The 23,074-nt window shown below is 39.5% G+C and overlaps 1 protein-coding gene across 11 annotated transcripts in view; it reads left to right on the top strand.

Moving 5' to 3' along the window:
- Nucleotides 1-23,074, top strand: part of ncoa2 (nuclear receptor coactivator 2) — a 308,555-nt gene that overhangs the window by 279,031 nt on the left and 6,450 nt on the right. For 8 of the 11 annotated variants that reach the window (XM_072571432.1, XM_072571438.1, XM_072571437.1 and 5 more), the window contains 4 exons: nt 4,469-4,558; nt 6,574-7,009; nt 15,012-15,189; nt 16,508-16,706. In XM_072571432.1, coding sequence (XP_072427533.1) covers nt 4,469-4,558; nt 6,574-7,009; nt 15,012-15,189; nt 16,508-16,706 — 903 coding nt within the window. The remainder of the gene's footprint in view (nt 1-4,468; nt 4,559-6,573; nt 7,010-15,011; nt 15,190-16,507; nt 16,707-23,074) is intronic. The other 3 variants (XM_072571441.1, XM_072571440.1, XM_072571442.1) reach the window with 1 other exon arrangement.

Consider the following 23,074-nt stretch of genomic DNA (forward strand, 5'->3'; position numbering starts at 1 on the left):
GACCCTGGTCTACCCAATTGCACCTCATAACTAAAATGATTACATCCAGACAACGTCCTTGTTAATCTCCTTGTACAGTCAATAAGTCATGCCCTTTCTATATTGTAATGAGCTGAGCTGCATTCAGTAATCATTTGTGGCTTAACCAGTGTTTTATACATTTTAAGCATAACCTCCCAGCTCTTGCACTCTGCCCCAACTAATCATGGCAAATATTTTGTACACCTGAGAACAAAAAGTGCTGGAGATCACAGCAGGTCAGGCAGCGTCCATGAAGCCAATGTTTTGAGTCTGCGTGACTCTTAATCAGAATATTATTTTCAGTAGGGATTCCAGAATCTGCAGTAATTTGCTCTGATTTTGTACGCTTTCTTGACTAACTTAGCCAGTTATCAGAGTCTCTGAATGTGCACCTTCAAGGTCCTCTACACTTCAGTGTCCTACCATTTGTTGTGTATTCTTTTGTCTCATTAACCCTCTTTTTTTTGTTGTTATTATTAAATAATTATCTCACATTTCTCCAGATTGAACTCAGTTTGTTCCAGCCGCCTTTGTTTTTCATCCTACCCCACTGAACTTAAATCTTCCTATTTTGACATGTTAATTCTCTCCTGATTGAGTCTCTTCCAACTTGCATTCATGATTCTTATGGTGCTGTGCAATTTGCAGTTTCCTGGCCCCAGCTGCTTTCTCTTCACCAAACCCTCTGCATACGAACATAAGCAGAAAGAACTTTGAACTGAATGCTCTACCATTCAATAAGATCATGGTTGATCTGATTTTAACTTCTGTGCTACATTCTTGCATATCCCAAATGATCTTTCACCCCTCACCAACCAAGAATCCATATACCTTGCTTTAAAAATATTTAAAGATTCTACATCCACTGCCTTTTTGAAGGAAGGGAATTTCAAAGACTTTCAGCCATCTGACAGGAAAATATGTTTCACCATCTCTGTTTTCAATGGTTACGTCCTTTATTTTTAAACTGACTCCTAGTTCTCATTCCTCCCACAAGAGGAGACGTACTTCCAACATCCACCCAGTCAAGTCCCCTCAGGATTTTATATGTTTTGTTGAAGCCCCCTTTCAAAGCCCCAGAGAATACAGGCCTAGCCTGTCAGACCTATCCACTTTAGGCAGTCTGCTCCTGTCCATCCCTCAACAAGGTGATCTGAAGGCTACTTCCTTGAAAGGAAGCCTGAACAGTCCCCATCCTCCTCCTCATTTTATGCAATTTCTCCTTTAACTTGTTTCATTTTCTCCAAGTAAAAGGTGTCACTATGGAAACTTGCAGGTGTCTCCATTATCCCTGTCTTTTTGTGGGGTGTGTGGAGACTTCCTTCTTCCAGTCTCACTTGGGGCCCCTCCCATAATTCTTTCTCGGTATATCAATGATCTCATGAGTCTTAATGCCTGCTGTCTTCTGGAATTGGAGAAATGAACCAGTTTTGCTTCCAATTTCCATCCTTCTGTCACCTTCATCTGATCCATCTTTGTTATTCCCTTCTCATGATTTTACTCGTTCCCATTTCTAGGGCTATGCTGTCCCAGTGTCCACTGACTTCAATTAGCTCGGCTACACCTCCTCACACCCTACTTTACTGCAAGGATTCCATTCCATTCTCTCAGTTTCTGTCTCCATTGCATCTGTTCTGATGATGCCACCCTCTACAGGGATTCTTGTGACATGTCTTCCTTTTTCTCTTCCCCCAACTGAGGAATTAGTGCTCCTTGGTTAACAAGGCCCTCAGACATGTCCATGCTTTTTATCTCATTTCTGCCCTCCCTAATCTCCTCCTCTCTGAAAGGATGTCCTTGTTTTCCACCTCATCAACCTCTGCATTCAAAAGATGTGGAAAATTGCCCAGCTATGTCCTGTGCGCACAAAGCAGGATAAATCCAACCTGTTCCATCAGTCGACCCTCAGTCATCAGTAAAGTGATGGAAAGTACCAACAACGGTGCTATCAAGCAGCACCTGCTCAGTAACATCCAGTTTGAATTCTGCTGGGGCCACTCACACCTGACTTCTTCATAGCCTTGAAGCGAACAATGACAAAAGAGCTGAATTCCAACGATAAGATGAGAGTGACAGCCCTTGACATCAGGGCCCTATTTGACCAAATGTGGCATCAAGGAGCCCTAGCAAAACTGGAATCAGTGGGTACTTGGGATTGGGGGCTGGGGGGGAATGCAAATTCTCCGGTGGTTGGATTCATGCCTGACACATCGACAAATGGTCATGGTTGTTGGAAGTCAGTCGTAGCAGTTCTGCTGGAGTCCCTCAGCATAATGACCTAGGCCCAGCCATCATCAGCTGCTTCATCAGTGACCTTGCATCCATCATCAGATTAGTAGTGGGGATGTTCGCTGATTGCGCAATGTTCAGCTCTATTAGTGTTGTCTCAGGTATTGAAGCAGTCCATGCTCAAATGCAACAAGCTGTGGGCAATATCCAGACTTGGGCTGACAAGTCACAAACAACATTCATGTCACACATATGCGAAACTACGACCATTTCCAAAAAGAGGCAATCTAATCATTGCTATTCACTGAATTCCCATTATCAACATCCTGGAAGCTACAATTGACCAGAAATTCAAATGGACTCGCCACAAATACAGTGGCTACAAGAGCAGGTCAAAGACTAAGGGTACTGCACAGGGTAATTCACCTCCTGACTACCCGAGGTCAGTCCACCAACAACAAGGCACAGGTCAGGAGTGTGATGGAATACTCCTCAGTTGCCTGGATGAGTGCAGCTCCAACAATACTCGTGCTTGGCGCCAACCAGGACAAAGCAACCCGATTGATTAGCACCGCATTCACAAGCATCCATTCCTTCCACCACCGACACTCAGGAACAGCAGTGTGTATTATCTATAAGATGCACTGCAGAAATTCACCAAAGTTTATAGGGCAGCACCTTCCAAGCCCAAGACCACGACCATTTTGAAGGACAAAGAAGCAGATATATGGGAACACCACCAGCTTCATGTTTCCCTACAAGCCACTCACCATTATGACTTGGGAATGTATTGCCATTCCTTCTGTGTCACTGGGTCAAAATCCTGAAATTCTCTCCCTAAGGGCATTGTGGATCAGGTGATAGAGCGTATAGACTGTAGTAGTTCAGGAAACCACTCGCTCACCTTCTCAAAGGCAGCTAGGGATGGGCAATAAATCCTGGCCCAGCCAGTGACCCCCATGTTCCTGCAAGTGAATTGAAAAGTAACTCCTGACTGACCAGGTATGCCAGATACTACTCAGGAGAGATATCAAGTGTTTCTTTGTCCTCTTTATCCAAAATGTAATGACACTACTTATAAAGCCTGACTTTTTTTTAAACTTAACTCCTGGAAAGTGAGCATGAGCTTGGCTGGCCAGCATTTATTGCCCATCCTTAGTTGCCTTTTAACTGAGCAGCTTACTAGGCTGTTTCAAAAGGCAGCTGAGAATCCATCACATTGATGTGCGTTTGAAGCCACATGTAGGCCAGATCAGGTGAGAACAGCAGATTAGTGAAGGACATAAGTGAACCCAAATAACAGTAGTTACATGGTCATCAGTAGGTCCTTAATTCCATCATCTGCCATGGCAGAATACAAACCCAGGTCCCTAGGGCATTAGTTGAGTTCTGGATTAGTAGTCTAGCGATAATACCACTCAGCCATCATCTGCCCTAAGTGTTTTATGATCTATTCTATCTGGAGTCAGCCCAGATGAGAAGTCATCTTAGTGTCATCTTGTCCTGAATGGCTTAGGGACTTGACAGAAGTACTCACTGAACTGAGGGAGAGCCCCAGATTAATATTTTTAGCAAAGACAGCAGAATTTTTACAAGCAAAAATGAACTTAAATATATTTTCAGATTAAGAGATTGTTTAACTTACATTCACATCAATGCAATTTTTTACTGTTGTCTTCTGATTGCTTTAATATTGGAAACATATGAACACTTTTTTTTTACAGGAGGCAATGCTGTTTGGTCATATAAATCTGTAATCTAGCAAAAAAAAATTGAAATGTAATGATATTTGTGCATTAATTTTTGCCAACCAACAATTTATTTGATTGCATAGAGAACGGCATTTAATAAAATTATAGTTATCAAATTCTCAGTTTAATCTTTATGGAAAATTACGCTTATGTTAATTGTTTAATTTCTGTGCAACTGCTGACTATGGAAACAAACTTGATTTCCATTATGACATGCATCACCTGCTATGTCCCAGAATGATTTGGGGGGAAAAAAGTCCCATATACCACAAAGAAAATTGATTTAGGGCTTTTGAGATTTTCCTCTTTATTTGCAAGATAATTTCTTGATAATATGCTTTTGATAGTTTGGTATTTTTAGACCGTTTGAGATTGCTGGTATTGTACAACATCAGTATCTTGGTGATTTGCTTATAAGTTCTTTTTCATACTAATAGTTAATTTATCATTTTTATTTGGTTTGGTAGAATCGTCAGCCACTAATCAATCCACTTACCACCGTCTCCAACATGAATCTACCTCTAAGGGCTAGTGTGCCACCACAGATGAGTAGTCAGGTATGTAGTAGAAACTACTGTTAGATCTTTCTCATGTTATTCTACTTATTTATAGAAACAGTCACTAACTAGCTTGATGACAACATCATAAAATTTAGAACTGACCCATTAGTTCCAAAATATTCTAGGTCTTGGCAGTTAGTAAGAGTGGATATTAGATACTGTAGTTATGCAATACTTTTGCAATAACCAGGTGAAAAATAACTGTCCAGATTATTATTTCTGACTGCAATCCGAATGGAAAGAGCATTTGCACTATTATTGATCAACAGGCCAGTCAGGCTGATTCTCTTGTCACCACAGTATCTTTCCTGCGACATTAATTTACTATTTTGGTTTAAGGTAAAGTTTGCTTCTCAGAGCAAATATATACCTTATGAACTCAGACACATTTTCAGGAGACAAAGTGGCATAAGTAGGGGATTGGAATTACATGTTGCGCTAATTTTCAAATACCTATTTTGAAAGATAGCTCTTGAAATGTACATTTCTAATTTATATTTCCCTGCAGATATCAGAGAGAAGGCTGTGAAAGCTATCTTTCCTGTAATCCAGCAATGGATTTTTAATAAAAATTATGCCTGCCGAATTAATGCCTTTGATAATAATGTGAACCCTGACTGTGTAGTGTTACAATTTGCAAGATAGATTAGATTAATTAATAAAAGAAACTAATCGGGTAGTAAAATGATGAACAATATTCCATCTGAAATTAGCCCATAGGAGGATTTGAGCTATAGGGAGAGGCTGAACAGGCTTGGGGCTGTTTTCCCTGGAGCATCGGAGGCTGAGGGGTGACCTTATAGAGCTTTATAAAATCATGAAGGGCATGGATGCAGTAAATAGAAAAAGTCTTTTCCCTGGGGTGAGGGAGTCCTAAACTAGAAGGCATAGGTTTAGGGTGAGAGGGGAAAGATGTGAAAGAGACCTAAGGGGCAACATTTTCACACAGAGGGTGGTATGTACATCTCTGACTCTATATAATCTTGGGATCTTCCTGACCACTACAGCTCAGGATCTTGATGTAAACTCCAGATTAATATTTTGAGAAAGCAATAACATTTAAGAAGAAACGATGAACTTTTAGTATGCTTTCAGACTAGGATACTGTTGAGCCTACATTTCACATCTGTGCAATCATTTATTGCTGTAATGTTTTGAAACTTGAAAGGGTTCAGAAAAGATTTCCAAGGATTTTGCCAGGGTTGGAGGGTTTGAGCTGTTGGGAGAGGCTGAATGGGCTGGGGCTACTTGCCCTGGAGTGTTGTAGGCTGAGGGGTGACCTTATAGAAGTCTTTAAAATGGAGGACATGGATAGGGTGAAGAGCCATGGTCTTTTCCCCAGGGTAGGGGAGTCCAAAACTAGAGGGCATAGGTTTAAGGTGAGAAGGGAAAGATATTAAAAGGGACCTAAGGGCAAATCTTTCATTGCAGAGGGTGTGTATCGAATGAGCTGCTAGAGTAAGTGGTGGAGGTTGGTTCAATGACAACATTTATAAGGCTTCTGGATGAGTAGATGAATTAGAAGGGTTTAGTGGAATATGGACCAAGTACTGGCAAAATGAGACTAGATTAATTTAAGATATCTGGTCGGCATGGATGAGTTGGACCGAAGGGTCTGTTTCTGTGCTGTACAGCTCTATGACTCATAACTAAGTGATTAGCCTTGCTTCTGGCCAATCAACCATGAATGTTGTTTGAACAAATCCTGTATGTAATTTTGGAAAATGAAAGGTACTGAAAAGCGTTGTTTTATAAAGTAAAAAGTAGGAAATTTTCATGTGGACTTCTGGGGACAGTTATTGGAGCTCTCCTGATTTATTAGAGTCAATATAATGAACTGAAGTTTACTTTTCAGGGTATTATGTCAGATATCAGGGAACGTATAGGTTTGCAAAGTTTATCTATGTAAATATTTAATGAAAAACATTTAGACACAGTTTAAATACAAAATGTTATTAATATGTGAATGTTTGAATGCTAAAAGTTATGTATATTTTCCATTTGTTCATCAGGGACCCATTAATGCCCAGATGCTGGCCCAGAGACAGCGTGAGCTTTTGAATCAGTATCTGCGTCAGAAACAGTTGGTGCAGCAGGTACCCCAGAGGACCATGATGATGCGGCAACAGGGGTTGAACATCTCACCAAACATGGCAAACTCCAGCAACATAGCGGGAGCCATGACCACTCCTCGGATTCCTCAGGCATCACCACAACAGTTCCCATACCCTCCAAACTATGGTACTGGGCTTACTTCCCCACCACCTTCCACCAGTCCTTTCTCCCCGGTGTCCCCAAATCCAGGGACACAGCTCCTCTCTCACAGCTCCTTGCATGGCTCCCAGATGAATATGGCTAACCAGGGAATGATAGGAAATGTGGGAGGACAGTTTGGGGCTGTATTGAGTCCCCAAATGCAGCACAATGCCTTCCAGTTTCCCAGTTCAGGTACTGCCTTTCCTCTGAGTGCTGTTAACTATTAGAATGGCAAAAATACTTTATTGTAAAAAATGTATTATTCTTTTTCTTTGTATGTTAGGAATGATCAAGCAAATTTTGTTTTGGCTTTGCATTGGGTGTGGAGCTGTTGCTTATAATATCTTTGGCTTACTTATCCTGACCCACTTTCCCTACTTTGAATGTGGACTTTTGTTTTACTAACTTGCATGCAGTGCCAAACTCCGTTCTGCCTGATGTCCCTGTTCTGTGAAAGCTCGAATCTTACAACTTTGAAAAACTCTCAAATTTAATTTTTTTAGCAGCGTATTCATACAGCACCTTAAAATTTTCTCTATATGTAGCTAAATTAAAGTAGTTGAGAATTTTACTTGCTCAAAATTACTTAATAGATTGTAAGCCCAGTATCAACGACTTGATTCCAATCTCCTTACAATCCATTCACATTTGTAAGGGGGGGGATGTATTAGAATGTGGAATGCTAATTGTAAGAGACTACTGAGAAATAAACTATAACAGCATTTATTAGTGAGCTGAATGAGTGGAAAATATAAAAATGCGGAATAAGGGCAGATACTTGAGTTCAAAGCAGACAGTTTCAATTCAAGCCGTAGAATTGATGCAAGGGTGATTGGCCAAATAGGGCTCACCGGTATTGTTACATTCAGTGAAACGTGTAAGAAACATACAAGCACTGAGCATCTGGATATTGAGAAGATTTTTCAGTGCCTGGATAATTCTCGAATTAGTGACACAGGTGATTTTTTTCAAAAAAAAGAGGCTGTCTGTTTAAGGTGATGTGGAGGAGGAATTTCTTTTCTGAGAAGAAGAGGCTGTGTCATTCAATATATTCAAGGCTGAGCGTGACGGGTATTTGATTTACCAGTAAGTTGAGGTATATGGGGTGCAGATGTGAAAGCGAAGTGAAAGCCACAATCAGATCAACAGTGATCTTATTGAATGGGGGAGCTGGCTTGAATGGCCAAATGCCCTAGTCCTGCTCCCATGTGTTATATGTTTTTTATAACCAAAAGTTTACTCTTGTCCGTCAAGTAAACCTTTGTCCAATATAAATATATCTCCATATATTTTATGCAGTGAATCAATTCTTTAAAAAAATGTTTGGAATCTAGACCAGCTATTTATTTGTAGTGAAGTGTAATCCGTGTCATTGAATAGAGTTGTGAATGTCCCTTTTACCTTAATATATAAGTGTTTAATATTTGTTTTTGCCCATTGATGTTGTATAGAGAACAGAAATGTACTGCTTCCTTTGCATTCTACAGAATATAAGGTGAATGTTACGGAAATAAAACCAGCTTATTGCAAGTAAATTTTAAGCTCCTCCATAGCTAGTGCTGGGGAAAAAATACTTTTGACTGCTTGAATTGATTGGATTAAGTCTATATCTGTGACACAACTTATAAAGGTTTATCTCCAATCTATTTATATAAACAAAAAGTGATGGCTCCATCAGTATCGTCTTTGGTGGAGTATTGCAGCCATCTAGGTTATTGCCACTTAATCATTCAAGCATTATATAAATCATGTGAGAGCAGAATGTTGGGAGTTTTAACCAGTACTCATGGAACATTTGTTTTAAAAGATAGCTATTGGTGTTACATGGTGTTAAAGCAAGATTGAAAATTAAACTGAGGAAAGGAGCTTTTATGTTGAGTAACATGGTCATTATTTGTCCTGCACATCATCATGTTGCTTAACATGTGAATGCATAGGATTTGGATTTTTAAGGTGTCATTTTATAAATGAGTTCTTGGGATAAGGCAGGATATGGTAGAATTTTACTGTCAGCTACTGTGCTGCACTCTGAAAGTTGAGTAGTCTTTGATTATTAGACTAGACCTTCTGAAAATGAATAGTTTGGGAATTCAAAAACAAAAGTATGTTGAGCAATGTTTAATAATGTGGAATTTCCTGCTTAAGGCACTTGCAAAACCTCTTGGTTACAAATTTGTAATATCTTAGATAAATGAATGTATGTGCATCTTTTGTCCCATGCCTGGGAGTAAAGGATGATTTACAAATTTCAGCTCAAAGATGTGTGCGTTTGACTAAATTTAAGCATTTTTCATAGCAGAGGTATTGCAAATACATAGCCAATGATGCCATCAATTTAATATTGGATTAACTAGCATATGAAAACATGACATTTCATGCACTTCTGAAGTGCTTTGGAGTGTTTTGTAGATATAAGTTCTTGTTTACAATACCTGAAAAACATTATTGTAGTTTATCAGGAATAATCTATTCTGACTATACCCAAAGGTTAACAAGATTTAACTTTAGTGGCAGCAAACAGTTTTCATGTTTCTTACGATGTACTTAGAGTCATAGAGGTAGACACCACGGAAACAGACTCTTCGGTCTGGTGACCAGATATCCCAAACTAATCTAGTCCCATTTGCCAGCACTTAGCCCATATCCCTCTAAACCCTTCCTATTCATGTACCCATCCAGATGCCTTTTAAATAATGCAGTTGTACCAGCCTGCACCACTTCCTCTGGCAACACATTCCATGTACGCACCACCCTCTTCATGCAAAAGTTGCCACTGAAGTCCCTTTTATGTCTTTTCGCTGTCACCATAAACCTATGCCTTCTAGTTCTGGGCTCCCCCACCCCAGGGAAAAGATTTTGTCTATTTCTCCTATCCATGCCCCTCATGATTTTATAAACCTCTGAGGTCACTCCTCAGCCTTCGATGCTCCAGGGAAAACAGCCTCAGCCTTGACTCTATTCAGCCTCTTCCTATATCTCAAATTCTCCGACCCTGGCAACATCCTTGAAAATTTTTCCTGAACTCTTTCAAGTTTCACAACATCATTCCAATAGGAAGGAGACCAGAGTTACATGCAATATTCCAAAAGTGGCCTAACCAACGTCCTGTACAGCTGCACCATGACCTCTCAACTCCTGTACTCAATACTCTGACCAATAAAGGAAAGCATACCAAAAGCCGCCTTCATTATCCTATCTACCTGTGACTCTACTTTCAAGGAACTATGAACCTGCACTCCAAGATCTTTGTTCAGCAACACTCCCTAGGACCTTACCATTGCGTACATAAGTCCTGCTCTGATTTGCTTTCCCAAAATGCAGCATCTTGCATTTATCTGAATTAAACTCCATCTGCCACCACTCAGCCTGTTGGCCCATCTGATTTAGGTCCACTACACCTTCAATTTTGGTGTAATCTGCTATCTCCATTAACTTATTAATCTGCCATCTTACTAACCATACCTCCTATGTTCATATCCAAATCATTTATATGAAATGACGAAAAACAGTGGACCCAGCACTGATCCTTGTGGCATTCCACTGGTCACAGGCCTCCAGTCTGAAAAAGAACCCTTCACCACCATCCTCTATCTTCTACCTTCGAGCCAATTCTGTATCCAATGGCTAGTTCTCCCTGTATTCTGAGATCTAACCTTACTAATCAGTCTCCCATGGGGAACCATGTTGAATGCCTTACTGAAGTCCATATAGAACACATCAACCGCTCTGCCCTCATCAATCTTCTGTTACTTTTTCAAAAAACTCAATCAAGTTCATGAGACATGACTTCCCACGCACAAAGCCATGTTGACTATCCCTAACCAGTCCTTGCCTTTCCAAATGTGTGTAAATCGTGTCTGTCAGGATTCCCTCCAATAACTTGCCCAGCACCAATGTCAGGCTAACCAGTCTATAGATCCCTGGCTTGTCCTTACCACCTGTCTTAAATGATACCACCTTAACCAACCTCCAGTCTTCTGGTACCTCACCTATGACTATCAATGATACAAATATCCCAACAATCTCTTCCCTAGCTTCCCACAGAGTTCTAGGGTACGCCTGATTAGGTCCTGGGGATTTATCCACCTTTATGCATTTCAAGACATCCAGCACTTCCTCCTCTGTAATATAGACATTTTTCAGGATGTCACCATCTATTTTCCCGTATTCTATATCATCCATGTCCTTCTCCACAGTAAACACTGATGCAAAATACTCACTTAGTCTCTCCTCCATTTCCTGCGGCTCCACACAGATCTTTGAGTGGCGCTATTTGCTCCCTAGTTACCCTTTTGTCCTTAATGTATTTGTAAAAACCCTTTAGATTCTCCTTATCTCTATTTGCCAAAGCCATCTCGTGTCCCCTTTTTGCCCTCCTGATTTTCCTCTTAAGTATACTCCGTCTGCCTTACTACTCTTGGGATTCATTCGATTTCTCCTGTCTATACCTGACATAAGCTTCCTTCTTTTTCTTAACCAAAACCTCAATTTCTGTAGTCATTCAGCATTCCCTATACCTACCAGCCTTTCTTTTCACCCTGACAGGAATATACTTTCTCTAGATTCTTGTTATCTCATTTCTAAAGGCTTCCCATTTTCCAGCCATCCCTTTACCTGTGAACATCAGCCCCCAACAGCTTTTGGAAGTTCTTGCCTATTACTGTCAAAGTTAGCCTTCGTCCAAATTAGAACTTTAACTGTTATATCTGGTCTATCCTTTTCCGTTACTATTTTGAAACTAATAGAATTATGGTTACTGGTCCCAAGGTGCTTCCCCACTGACACCTCAGTCACCTGCCCTGCCTTATTTCCTCAAGAGTAAGTCAAGTTTTGCACCGTCTTGGGTAGGTATATCCACATACTGACTCAAAACTTTCTTGTATACTTTTAACAATGATCGAATCAATTAAGTACAATATTTCCAGTCCACAAAATAACAATGAAAAGCCTCCAATTTCATGACTGGCAGCGAGAAAGTGCCTGCCTTTGTCGAGAGGAGGCAATAAATGTGACCCTGTTTGTATTGTCAGTCCCCATAGTAATTGTAAATATAGAAATTTATAATGGAACAAGTGGGCGGGAATTAGTTTTAGATTTAACAGTTTTATGTCAAGGTTAATAAGTGAAATGTTATAAAGAAAAGAATAAACTATATGACTTCAAAATGAGTATTGGTTAACTTGGGTGCACTTTGATCCAACGCACCTCACCTGTAAAATCCCAATTTATAAATCCTAACTAAAGTGATTTCCAGACAAGCATGTTACCAAACACTGCTAATTAGTCCATTTTTGAAATTATTTCTTCCTATTGGAACAGTTGGTGCAGTTAATTCATAATCTTTTTACTTTAGTAAAGATAATTTGTTCAGTAATTTCTGGTTTTTACAAAATATGAAAGGAACTGGTAGGTTCCTAAATTGATGTTTTAGAAATTGGAGAGGATAAGTTTGTCAGAAGTATTTTTTTTAAAACATACACATATGAAGTAGCTATGAAATTGAGAGAATTTAGTGCTGAATAGTAGTTACACAAAGCACCCTGCATTCAAATGACTTTGCAAATAAGATCTTGCACTTAAAATGAACTCCTGCTATAATCTGTATGCACTTTTTGCTTCATTGTACTAAAACCAAAGCTTAGAAATTACAGAGTAGTTTCCAATGTTGCCTTAATCACAATGGGGATTCATGCAGCAACAAAAGCATCAAATTTGACTGAATATTTAAAATGTGATTACTTTCAGGAATGAAATCTAAGCTGCTGTTTAAATGGGAAAACTATATTATTAATCATGGACTTGATGGGCTGTTGTGTCCCAGCTCAACTGTACAGCTTTAGTTCTTTTACTTCTTTTTTACAAAATGATAAAAGTTAATTCAACTTGTGAAAGAAAAATTAACCTGGAATGATTTTTACCTTAAACAAATGGGGGGGGGGAGGGGGGTATTCCTTAATGTGCAACATAGTAGTAGAAATATTAATACAGTAATTCTTCTCCTAACTGCCTGCTAAGTTTGGCAGTACATTACCATTATTGAGGGTTATACTCTCCTGATTGGCCGTATTTCTTTTTAAAATACTGAGTTACTGTCGTGCTCTGGTGTCTCCAGGGGTAATTAGCGAGGTTGTGGCATCATAGTATTGTGACATTACTCGTAATTAAGCTCCATCTAATGATATGGGGACATGTTCAAGTCCCATCGTAGACCATTAGATGTAGGAGCAGAAGTAATTCATTCAGCCCATTGAGTCTGCTCCATCTTCAATGAGCTCATGGATGTTCTGATAATCTTCAACTTCACTTTCCTGCCTCCTCAGCCTTGAATATACTTAATGACCCAGTCTCAACAGCTCTCTGCAGTAAAGAATTCTGTAGATTTGCTACCCACTGAGAGGAGAAATTCTTCCTCGTCTCTTATCTTGTATTTCAGTAAGATCATTCTCATTCTTCTAAACCCAGTGTCTTCAGACCCAACCTACTCAATCTCTCCTCATTAGAAAACCACCTCATATCTGGAATAAGTCAGTGAAACTTCTCTGGGCTGTCTCCAATATCAGTATATTTTCTGTGAGGTAACAGGATCAAAACTGTCCAAGGTATTCTGTGTGGTTTAACTACTGCCTTGTACAGTTTTAGCAGGACTTCACTGATTTTACGCTTCTTTCCTTTTCAAATGAAGGCCAGTGTTCCATTTGCCTTCCCTATTACTTTCTAAACTTTTATGCTAACTTCTTGTGACTTATGCACAAGGACCAAGAGGTTCATGCTAATAAATCGCCCTCAACACCATGGGTTCTTATTATATTACTGACTCTGTTTGATTTAAAGTTTGTATTTCTAAACGCACTGCTGTAACGTCTTTATAATAGATTCTAATGTTTTCTCAATGCTTTCTAGTTAGCAGTTTTTATCTCCTTCCCCTTTTGAATAAGGTTGTTACATTGGCAGTATTTTTTAATCTTTTCTGACTTTTCCAAAACCTCTGGATTCTTGGAAGATTACTACCAGTGGGTTTACTATTTCTGGTGAAATTTAAATTCAATTTAAGAAAAATAATCTGGAATAAAGGTTGGTCTAATGGTGGCCATGAAGCTATTGTTTATTGTGGTAAAATTCCATCTTGTTCAGTGATGTCTTTTTGGGAAGAAAATCTATCAGTCTTCCCAGTCTGGCTTATGTGTGATTCCAGATGCACAGCACTGCTCTTTGGGCAATATGACACTCGCACCCTGTAAATGATTTTTAAAAATGCATCATGCACTGTGGCAATGTGTAGATAATGAAGACCACCAGTCTGTGTCCTGGCCTGTTAATCAGTTAGTTGACTGCAATTGAACTCTGTCTCAGGGTTCATTCTCCTATTCGGGAGAGAGGATGCTGAAGGCTGGATCACCAAATTGGGTTTGAAAGCAACACTGTTATGTTTAATTAAAACTCAGGACTTCAGGGTAAACAAAAAAAAATGAGGAACAATACGTTGAGGTGGGGGGAGCTGTGAAATTATCCCCTTGTCTCTTTTTAAGCATTCATTTGAATTTCATTTTGTGGGTGGCACCTTTCAGAAATTATTAATTTATTAAATTAATTATATCCATGTGCCTAAATGCCAAGCGATAACTTCATGCTGTCACTGAGTCTGCACAGACAGCTTCTTGTGAACAGGAGTGACATGGTTGAGAATGAAGGATTGATTGGAGATTGATCTTTATAGTGGAACCAAATGTCATTCGAAATATGTTCATGCCAGAGAGAGTGACATCGGAGTAAAACATCACTAATCCTAGCCACTGTTAATTGATCACAAATATAGAAGTTTGTTTGTCTTTTACTGTTTGCCTTTTTCTGGTTGTCAAGTTTTGTACAGAACTTTCACCGCCTGTTAGGAGTATTCCTCTGCTTGTCTGGGCAAAAGGGCCAAACTGCAGCACCAAATCGTTTGAAAACAATTACATCATGTCTGATGAAATACAGTTGGGTACAAACCGCTTTAAATGGAATGCTTCTTTTCCTGTCAGCCATGTTGACATTTAATTGGGTTTTTGTATTTCTTCTGATTTGATTGATTGACATTCTGGACATGTTTTCTAGCTTGATGAATTATTTGAAATTAATTAGCTTTATTTTTTTCCCCCAATTGTATGTGGAAGAAAGGCTCGCTCAAAATTGCTATACCTGGTTTTCTCATTCACAGGAATGAATCAGCAGTCTGACACAGGATTTGGTGGAGCTACAACTCCCCAGAGCCCATTAATGTCTCCAAGGATGAGTCATACGCAGAGTCCAATGATACAACAGTCTCAATCTACACCGACTTACCAGTCGCCTTCTGAGATTAATGGCTGGCCACAGGGGAATCTGAATGGAAACAGGTACTTTTGATTATCTGCATAAACTTTAAGATATTGTGTATACTTACAATCAGAGATGGGAGCTGGACAATTCATACTATTTAAGCCCAATCATATGCCAGGGGTGGAGGGTTTGAGTTATAGGGATAGGCTGGGACTTCTTTCATTGGAACGTAAGAGGTTGAGATGTGACCGTATAGGGATTTATAAAATAATGAGGAGTATAGATAAGGTGAATGGCAGGTGCATTTTCCCTAGGCTGGGGGCTTTCAAGACTAGAGGGCATATTTTTAAAGTGAGAGGAGAAAACTTAAAAATGTTGCCCTCATGTCAGTTTTACACCGAGTGGAATGACCTTCTAGAGGAAGTGTTGGATGCGGACGCAGTTATGATGTTCAAAAGACATTTGGATAAGTATGTGAATAGGAAATATTTGGTGGGACATTGGCCAAGCGCAAGCAGATGGGGGCTAGTTTAGTTTGGGGTTGTGTTCAGCATGGACTGGTTGGATTGAAGGGCCTATTTCTGTGCTGTATGACTCTGTGTAAGGAAATGCAGCATGAATTTTCTCATTTAACTCGTGGACATGCCTTTGCCCTTGTAACTGCATTAATCTTGAGGAACAGGTTTACCAACCTGTTTAGGCATCTTGCAATGGAAAATAAGTGCAACCTTTTCAGTATTTCTAACTCTGGCTCTATCTCTTTATTGATATAGTATTGACCAGAAATTCTGGTTTCCAATTCTCTTTGGTTTCCTCAGCAATTAGGTTTGTCATTTTCCAGCTTTCCTGTTTCACTTCTAGTCCATCCCCAAAGAGAAAAATCTGCATGTTCTGGCTGCTGCTACATTAGAATCATCACTGTTCTTACAACATCTTGTGCTGGATCGTGGCAATAACACCTGTCCATTGAAAGCTACTGAGCAAATACAAGACATGCTGAGGTTTTACAGAGGAAGATAGATATGTTAGGGGACTGTGAGTCGTGTAGCTTGGTGAGGATAAGAGTAAGGAGTGAGTGAATTTTAGTATGGGATAGGGCACAGGTGACTGCACTTTGAGAAAGCAGAGAAATGTATTGTGAATAATCAGAGACCAGTGAGCAGACTGTCAGAATAATTTATTCTAGCTGTGACAAAAATGTGGGTAAACATTTTGGATTATTGTCACAGAAATTGGGCAGTAAATGCATCATGTCATCTACAAAATAATTATGCCTGTCCTTGTTAAGGTTCATACCTTCTGATAGATGAGACCCATGTGATCAAATATGTTTGGGGAAATGCAATTAATCTAATGGTTTATTTGTTTTTGTTTCTTTCCCCTCTTGTTATATAGCATGTTTTCACAGCCATCCCCACCACAGTTTGGACAACAGGCAAACACCAACATGTACAGCAACAATATGAATATCAGTGTTTCTATGGCAACCAATACTGCCGGTATAAGCAACATGAATCAGATGTCAGGGCAGATTAGCATGACCTCAATGACCTCTGTGCCTACATCAGGATTGTCCTCTATGGGTGCTGAACAGGTAAGGGATGAGCGATGATTTTTAAAAATCTAATGCAATTACATTAACAGCAAATGGTGGCAACTGAGATGGCGGCACAGTAGGACTTCTGAGTTCCATTTGTTTGTTTTCTTTTCTCTCCCTCTCTCTTCGTGTTTTTCTTTTTTTCTTTTAACTACTCGTCCACGGGCGACACCGGTGATGTCCAGGATGAAAGCCAGTGTGGGCTCTCGGCTCTTGACGCAGTCTTGGACTCGAGCCATGATGTGAAGCCTGGTGTGGTCTGAGTTGGAAGGACTTATTCTGAACTTTTTTTTTCCCTATTTCTCTAATTTATTTCTGGACTTTATATTGCCTGGCGCTGTATGTCTGGAGGTCCCAGTGCAGCTGACTCCACAGAAATTGTCTCAGAAGTTGAAAGTTCCAATGGGGAGTCACCCAAAGTCTCCCAAGCATCCTAAAATGCTCCTCGACTCTTTACTTGAAGTTTAAGACTTCGGGTAGCTCCTAGAACTCCATTTTAGTTAACCCAGGAGAAGTTGGAGAAAGTAAAACTTCAACACTTGACTTACTATTAAACTAGTCTTCATCTATTCGCCTGCCACCCTCTGCACATAACTCACTCACCCATATTCATTCACTGGACATCGTTATTCTAGCATCCAGTATTATTTCAAATCTGAAAACCAATTGCTTTTAGGATTATTCATTAACAATAACAAATCTTTAAAAGAAATGTAAGAATTATTCTACTTGTATTGATTTAAAACAAAGGGAAAATTGAAAGGCTTGTGCCGAAGTTTACTGGAACTTCCCTTTCCATGCTAATCTCTTTGCTGCCTGATATTGCTTTTAAGGGATCTTCCCAGGTCCTAAGACACTATGGACTGGAGGGGCTGATGGCATCTCCTCTCTTGTGTTGAGGCGGAGACATAGGCAGTAGGCAGGCATGGGTGCAGTTCGGAGCAGCTCAGTTCTGAAGTCTGGCTGCAAAAAAACATGGGAGGCTAAGTGGGCATTTTTTAACATGACTACTGTCTGGCAGATCTGTTCCAATAATAAGTCAGACGTTCTAGACCGTGATATTATGACTTGGATGCTTAACAATGGACTTCATTAGTTTCCTCATTTTCTCTTCTTTCTCTCACCCCCCCCCCCCCCCCCCATCTTATCCCAGTTCAAACTTTCGAACTTGGCGCTGCCCTCATGACCTGTCCTACCTGTCCATCTTCCTTCCTTACACCCTCCTCTCCGACCTATCACTATTATCTCCACCTCATCTGCCTATCGCACTCATAGCTACCTTTCCAGCTGTCTTCTTTTCTCCACCCCCCCCCCCCCCCCCCCCCCCCCCACCCCCTTTCCCCTTTATCTCTGTTCCCTCTCTACTCAGAAGCCTCATTCCTGATGAAGGGCTCTTGCCCGAAGCATTGACTCTCCTGCTCCTCGGATGCTGCATGACCTGCTGTGCTTTTCCAGCACTACACTCTTGACTGCTTAACAGATCTGTCCATCTTATTCCTATTTTTTTTAAATTTGCACGCATTGATAAGGATGAAGATGTTACTGCATTTGAGGTGGTTATAAACAGTTATAAAGAAAATATTTAGAATTCTTCTATTCAAGATGAAATTCAGTAATGAATATACTGCACATAACTACTGGTGGCTTTGTACTGTTGTTAAAAACACTGTCCCTTCATTTCTGCTAACTTTGTGGTTCTCCTTCCCTCGCCAAAATAGTTTAAGCTTTCACCAACCATATTCAGTACTCTGTCAGCAAGAACATTAGTTCGTGTTGTTCAGGCATAGTATGATCATCTTGGATCGATGTGCTATCCTGATAACCACATGTGCAGTTAGTGTCACCAGTTCACGCTCCAAATCTCATGGAGCAGAATACTGAAGGGGTCTGTTTTTTGTTCAAAAAGAAATAGACTTTTATTTGTAGGTATATTCTCATCTGAAACATTGTTAGTCAGCAGAACCGCACTTCCCAAAAGCCCAGAATCTGTTATAACATAAGGTCATTGCAGTAACCTTGTGGAATATTAATGTAATCAATACTGAAGACTTAGATGTCAATGTGTAATGTCATGAGCTTTATAGTTTCTATTCCATCTTCTCTCCCCGGTTTCTCTACAACCCCCCCCCCCCCCCAAACTCTTCCAAAACACACACGCATGCACAATTAATTTATTGGATCAGGTATGTACAAAATGGTCTTACCTGAGATGGCAGAAAATTTTCTTTTGTCTTTCCTGACCTGATCCATTCTTTTAAAAATCAAAATCCTTTCTAGATCAACAGACATGTCTGTAAATAGTACATGAGGCAACCAGTATTAAATTTGGGCCATTAGGTTGGTCACAGGTGAAACCATCAAAGTCGCCTGCACCGTTTGTTCTGCTGACTGACTGACTGTTAATCAGAATTTTCTTCAGGACCCTGACTGCAAGTTTACTAATGACTAGTCAGTGCAAGGATATTGTTTCCTCTGAGGTTTAATTACAGTGAATATTCAGATATTCAGTGGTGCAAGCATCTTAGTTCCGTGCCATTATTGATGTGCAGCATCAGCTTTTTGTGAAGTTTATGCTCTATAAAGCTCACAGATGCTGGTGTTTGGAAATTCCTCTTTGGCATGCAGGATCTATAAGGATTTGTAAAACCTATTTTTGATACTGATTTGAAAATCCGAATTCTCAGGTATTAATTTAACTTCAAAGAACAGGAGGAAAATCAATGAGAAATAATTGTGTCCCAAATTCGTAAGCAAGTGAAGAGAAAAGAATTAAAAGACTAGGTCCAATTAATCTAACTGACAACTCATTGCACCATTAATGTGCTCAATGTCCAAATCCCACGTAACCCTATTTAAATTTAAAAGTAGAACAACAAGCTTTTTTTCATTATGGCATGACCTACTAACTTGCCTTTATGATGGAACATTTAAAAATAGCAAGGATTATACAATTACAATTTTTGCTTTTAACGAGTGTCTTGATATGACCCTTAATCTTAAGGGTACCAACAGTTTTGTAATTTTGCATCTGCCGTGCTCAGCTTAGAATGAAGGCTGATGTGTTGCAGCATAATAAAAATATAGTTGCTGCAGTAAAAAACGTAAGATCAAACATCCCTTTTTTGTTGAAAAGGTGAGTCCAAATTGAACCAACTATGTTTCTTATTTCGAGTAAATGTCAGGTCTAATTTATCAAACGTGATATCTGCGAGGCTGGTGCAGCATACTTTGGTGAGAATACAAAGGAGAAGTTGGGAGTTGGTTTTTAGGACACAAAGGTTTGAAACCATCTGATGTGGAGGTGCCGGTATTGGACTAGGGTGGACAAAGTTGGAAGGTATACGACACCAGGTCATAGTCCAACAGGTTTATTTGAAATCACCAGCTTTCATAGCACTGCTGCTTCATCAGGTGAAGTGACATCACCTGATGAAGGAGGACTGCTTTGAAAGCTTGGACTATAACCTGGTGTTCTGTGACATCTGACTTTGAAAAAATCTGGTTCAGCCCAGGAAAGTGGTTAGCAATGAAGAAGTTGAATCATTGTGGTAGCTTCAGTCATCCTAATGTTTAGCTGGATGTAAGTTGCAGCTCATCAGAGACCTGAATACTGAGCAGATAATCTGCAAGCACAGAGGAAGATGGTTGTGATTGATAAAGGTCAGATGCTTTCCATTAAATCTTTCTAAGTTCGTATGAAATTTTCCCTGCCAGTTATTCTACATACTTTTACACGATCATTCTCTTTATTCCCAATGATATCCTGTAAAATATTTGCAAAATTCAATTGTTCTCAGCCATCACTTTACAAAGCAACATATTGCATAAATGCATAATAGAGGTGAAGCTTAAAAATATGACTAACATCACGAGTAAAATCGCCATAGTCCTACCATTCCATATGCTGCACTCTCATTAGAGAGGAATGACCAACAGTTTTAACCTGAAAGTAAGGGGCAAGTTTTATGTTAGACTCTTGAAGCATCTCATCAGTCTAAACTGGATTTGAAACCAGGTTCCAGAGTTAAAAGACCCTTCCACTGCTGTATTAGTCACACTGAACTGTATTCATTAACCACTGGGTGGGTTGCTCTTCGGAGGGTCGGTGTGGACTTGTTAGGCCAAAGGGCCTGTTTCCACACTGTAGGGAATCTAATCTAATTAATCTAATCTAAAATACATACAATAATCAAGTGTTTTTAAATTGCAGGAAGATGAAAATAGATTAATTATCTAGATAATTTGCTAAAAAGTATTTGTAACTGAGAGGTGACTTATTACGTGTTATGATCTCTGTAAAAGTAGGGTCTGTAGCTAACTTTTACCTTTATCTGCCCCACACCCGCACTCAGTACAGATCTTTGTTAGAATTCGCATTGACAAAATGCACGTTATATGTAACGCAATTGATGAATTGGGGATGCGGTTTCTAAATTGGGAACTTTTAAAACATGTTTTGGTTCTAACGTAATTACAGTGCCAACACTTTAAGCGCTGTTTCTAAAGCGGGATTTTTTCTGTAACGTGGGGTTGTTTAAGAACACAACCATTGCATTATGGAAGAATTCAGTCTATCAGATTTCAGATGTTGGGACTGGTTCTGAGGCAGGTGGATTTGGACATTTTCTACTGCTATTAAGGAGGGTTTAAACTGAATTGGCAAAGGGGTAGAAACTGATTCAAAGGAAGCAAAATTAGTAAAAGGACTTAGAAGAATAGTAAGCAGAAATAATGAAGTAATGACACTCATCAAATAGGTTCAAAATGGAGAATGATTTTCAAAAAGCTACATTTAAAGGCAATCTGAATGCATGCCTGAACTGCTGCAGAATGTTTGATTTGAATGCGCAACTTGAGGTGAATGGATATAATTTAATTCCATTACAAAGACATTGCCACAAAGTGACTGAGATTGTGAATTGACTATCCGAGCTTCCTACATTTAGGACCAAGGGAAAAAGGAGATGGCTGCACGTTAATAATAAAGGTTCCATGATTAATGGATCAAGATCAGTTTGGTTGGAACTAAGAAACAGTAAAGTGAAGCAAACATTGTTGGACTTAATATTGAGTTCAACACCTTCAAATTGTGAACAAACTCCCGTTTCTTCCCTTTCTTTTAGTTTGTTACATTCTATTATCATTTCCCCTCTACCCTACCCCTATCCCAGTGGAGCTGTCTGCCTTTCAAGCCTGGCAAAGGAGATTCAATTGTTCTGTCATTCTCACATCCCAATCACTTAATCTGAATTACCAACCCCTTTTCTCTACCAGCACCCTATATCCACTACACTCTCACTCGCTCCGCCCAAACTATAGCATGAATTATGTCCACACTTCACTTCAGCTCTGAAGAGTTATCTGGACTCAAAACATCAGCTTGCTATCTCTCCATGGATGCTGTCTGACCCACTGTGATCGCCAGCATTTGTCTTCAGTACAGATTCCAGCATCTACAGTAATTTGCTCCTAAACATTGTTGAGAGTTGTTTATCGAACACCAAACTGATGTTGTACAAGCTACAAAGCAGGACATCGTAGATCCATGTAACATGGGCAATTTTGTAATAATCAGGAACTTCAAGTTGTCCATAAATTAGATTAACCAAGCCAGCATAGCATTGTAGGGAGCAAATTCTTAGAATATGTCGAAGATGAATTTCTCTAACAGTGTGTTGAGGAGCCAACTAGGAATGGACTATTCTGGACTTGGTATTGTATAATGAGAAAAGGGTGAGGTAATAACTTGGTATAAAGGAGCCTTTGGGAAATAGTGACCATAAAATGATAAAATTTTACGTAGATGTGAATGTGACTTCGTTCATTTTGAAACTAGTCTTAAAGGATGTTGATGGCATGAGGGTCAAGTTGGCTAGAATGAATTGGCAAGTTAAACTAAAAGATTTAATGGTAACCAGGTAATGGCTAGTATTTTAACGAAACATTAAGATCTGCAGTAGTCTTATCATCGCTCTAAGGCACAAATATCCAAAGGGGCAGGTGGATCAATCATGGCAAAGAAAAGGTCATAAATGAAAGAAAATTATTTATAAGAATGCCAGACAAAATAGCCATTTAGAGGATTGGTAGCAATTTAGGCTTTATAGTTCTTTGAAGGTGCTATGCAAATGCAAGCTTTCCTTTTCCGAAATAACCTCTTTGAATTGATAGTATGGCATTGAGTGAATTTGAAGGTAGAGAAAAGTAAGTTTTTCAGTTTAAAAAAATAAAATCTAATAATCCATTCTCCAAGTGGGAACATACAAAATAGGAGCAGGCAACTGAAGGTCTCTTTCCAGAAGGATGATATTGGACGTAGCATTGGATAAAATTGAATTTCGTAGATAATTGTAATTTTGATAAAA

This window comes from Chiloscyllium punctatum, chromosome 5 (assembly GCF_047496795.1).
Source record: "Chiloscyllium punctatum isolate Juve2018m chromosome 5, sChiPun1.3, whole genome shotgun sequence".
Lineage (NCBI taxonomy): Eukaryota > Metazoa > Chordata > Chondrichthyes > Orectolobiformes > Hemiscylliidae > Chiloscyllium > Chiloscyllium punctatum.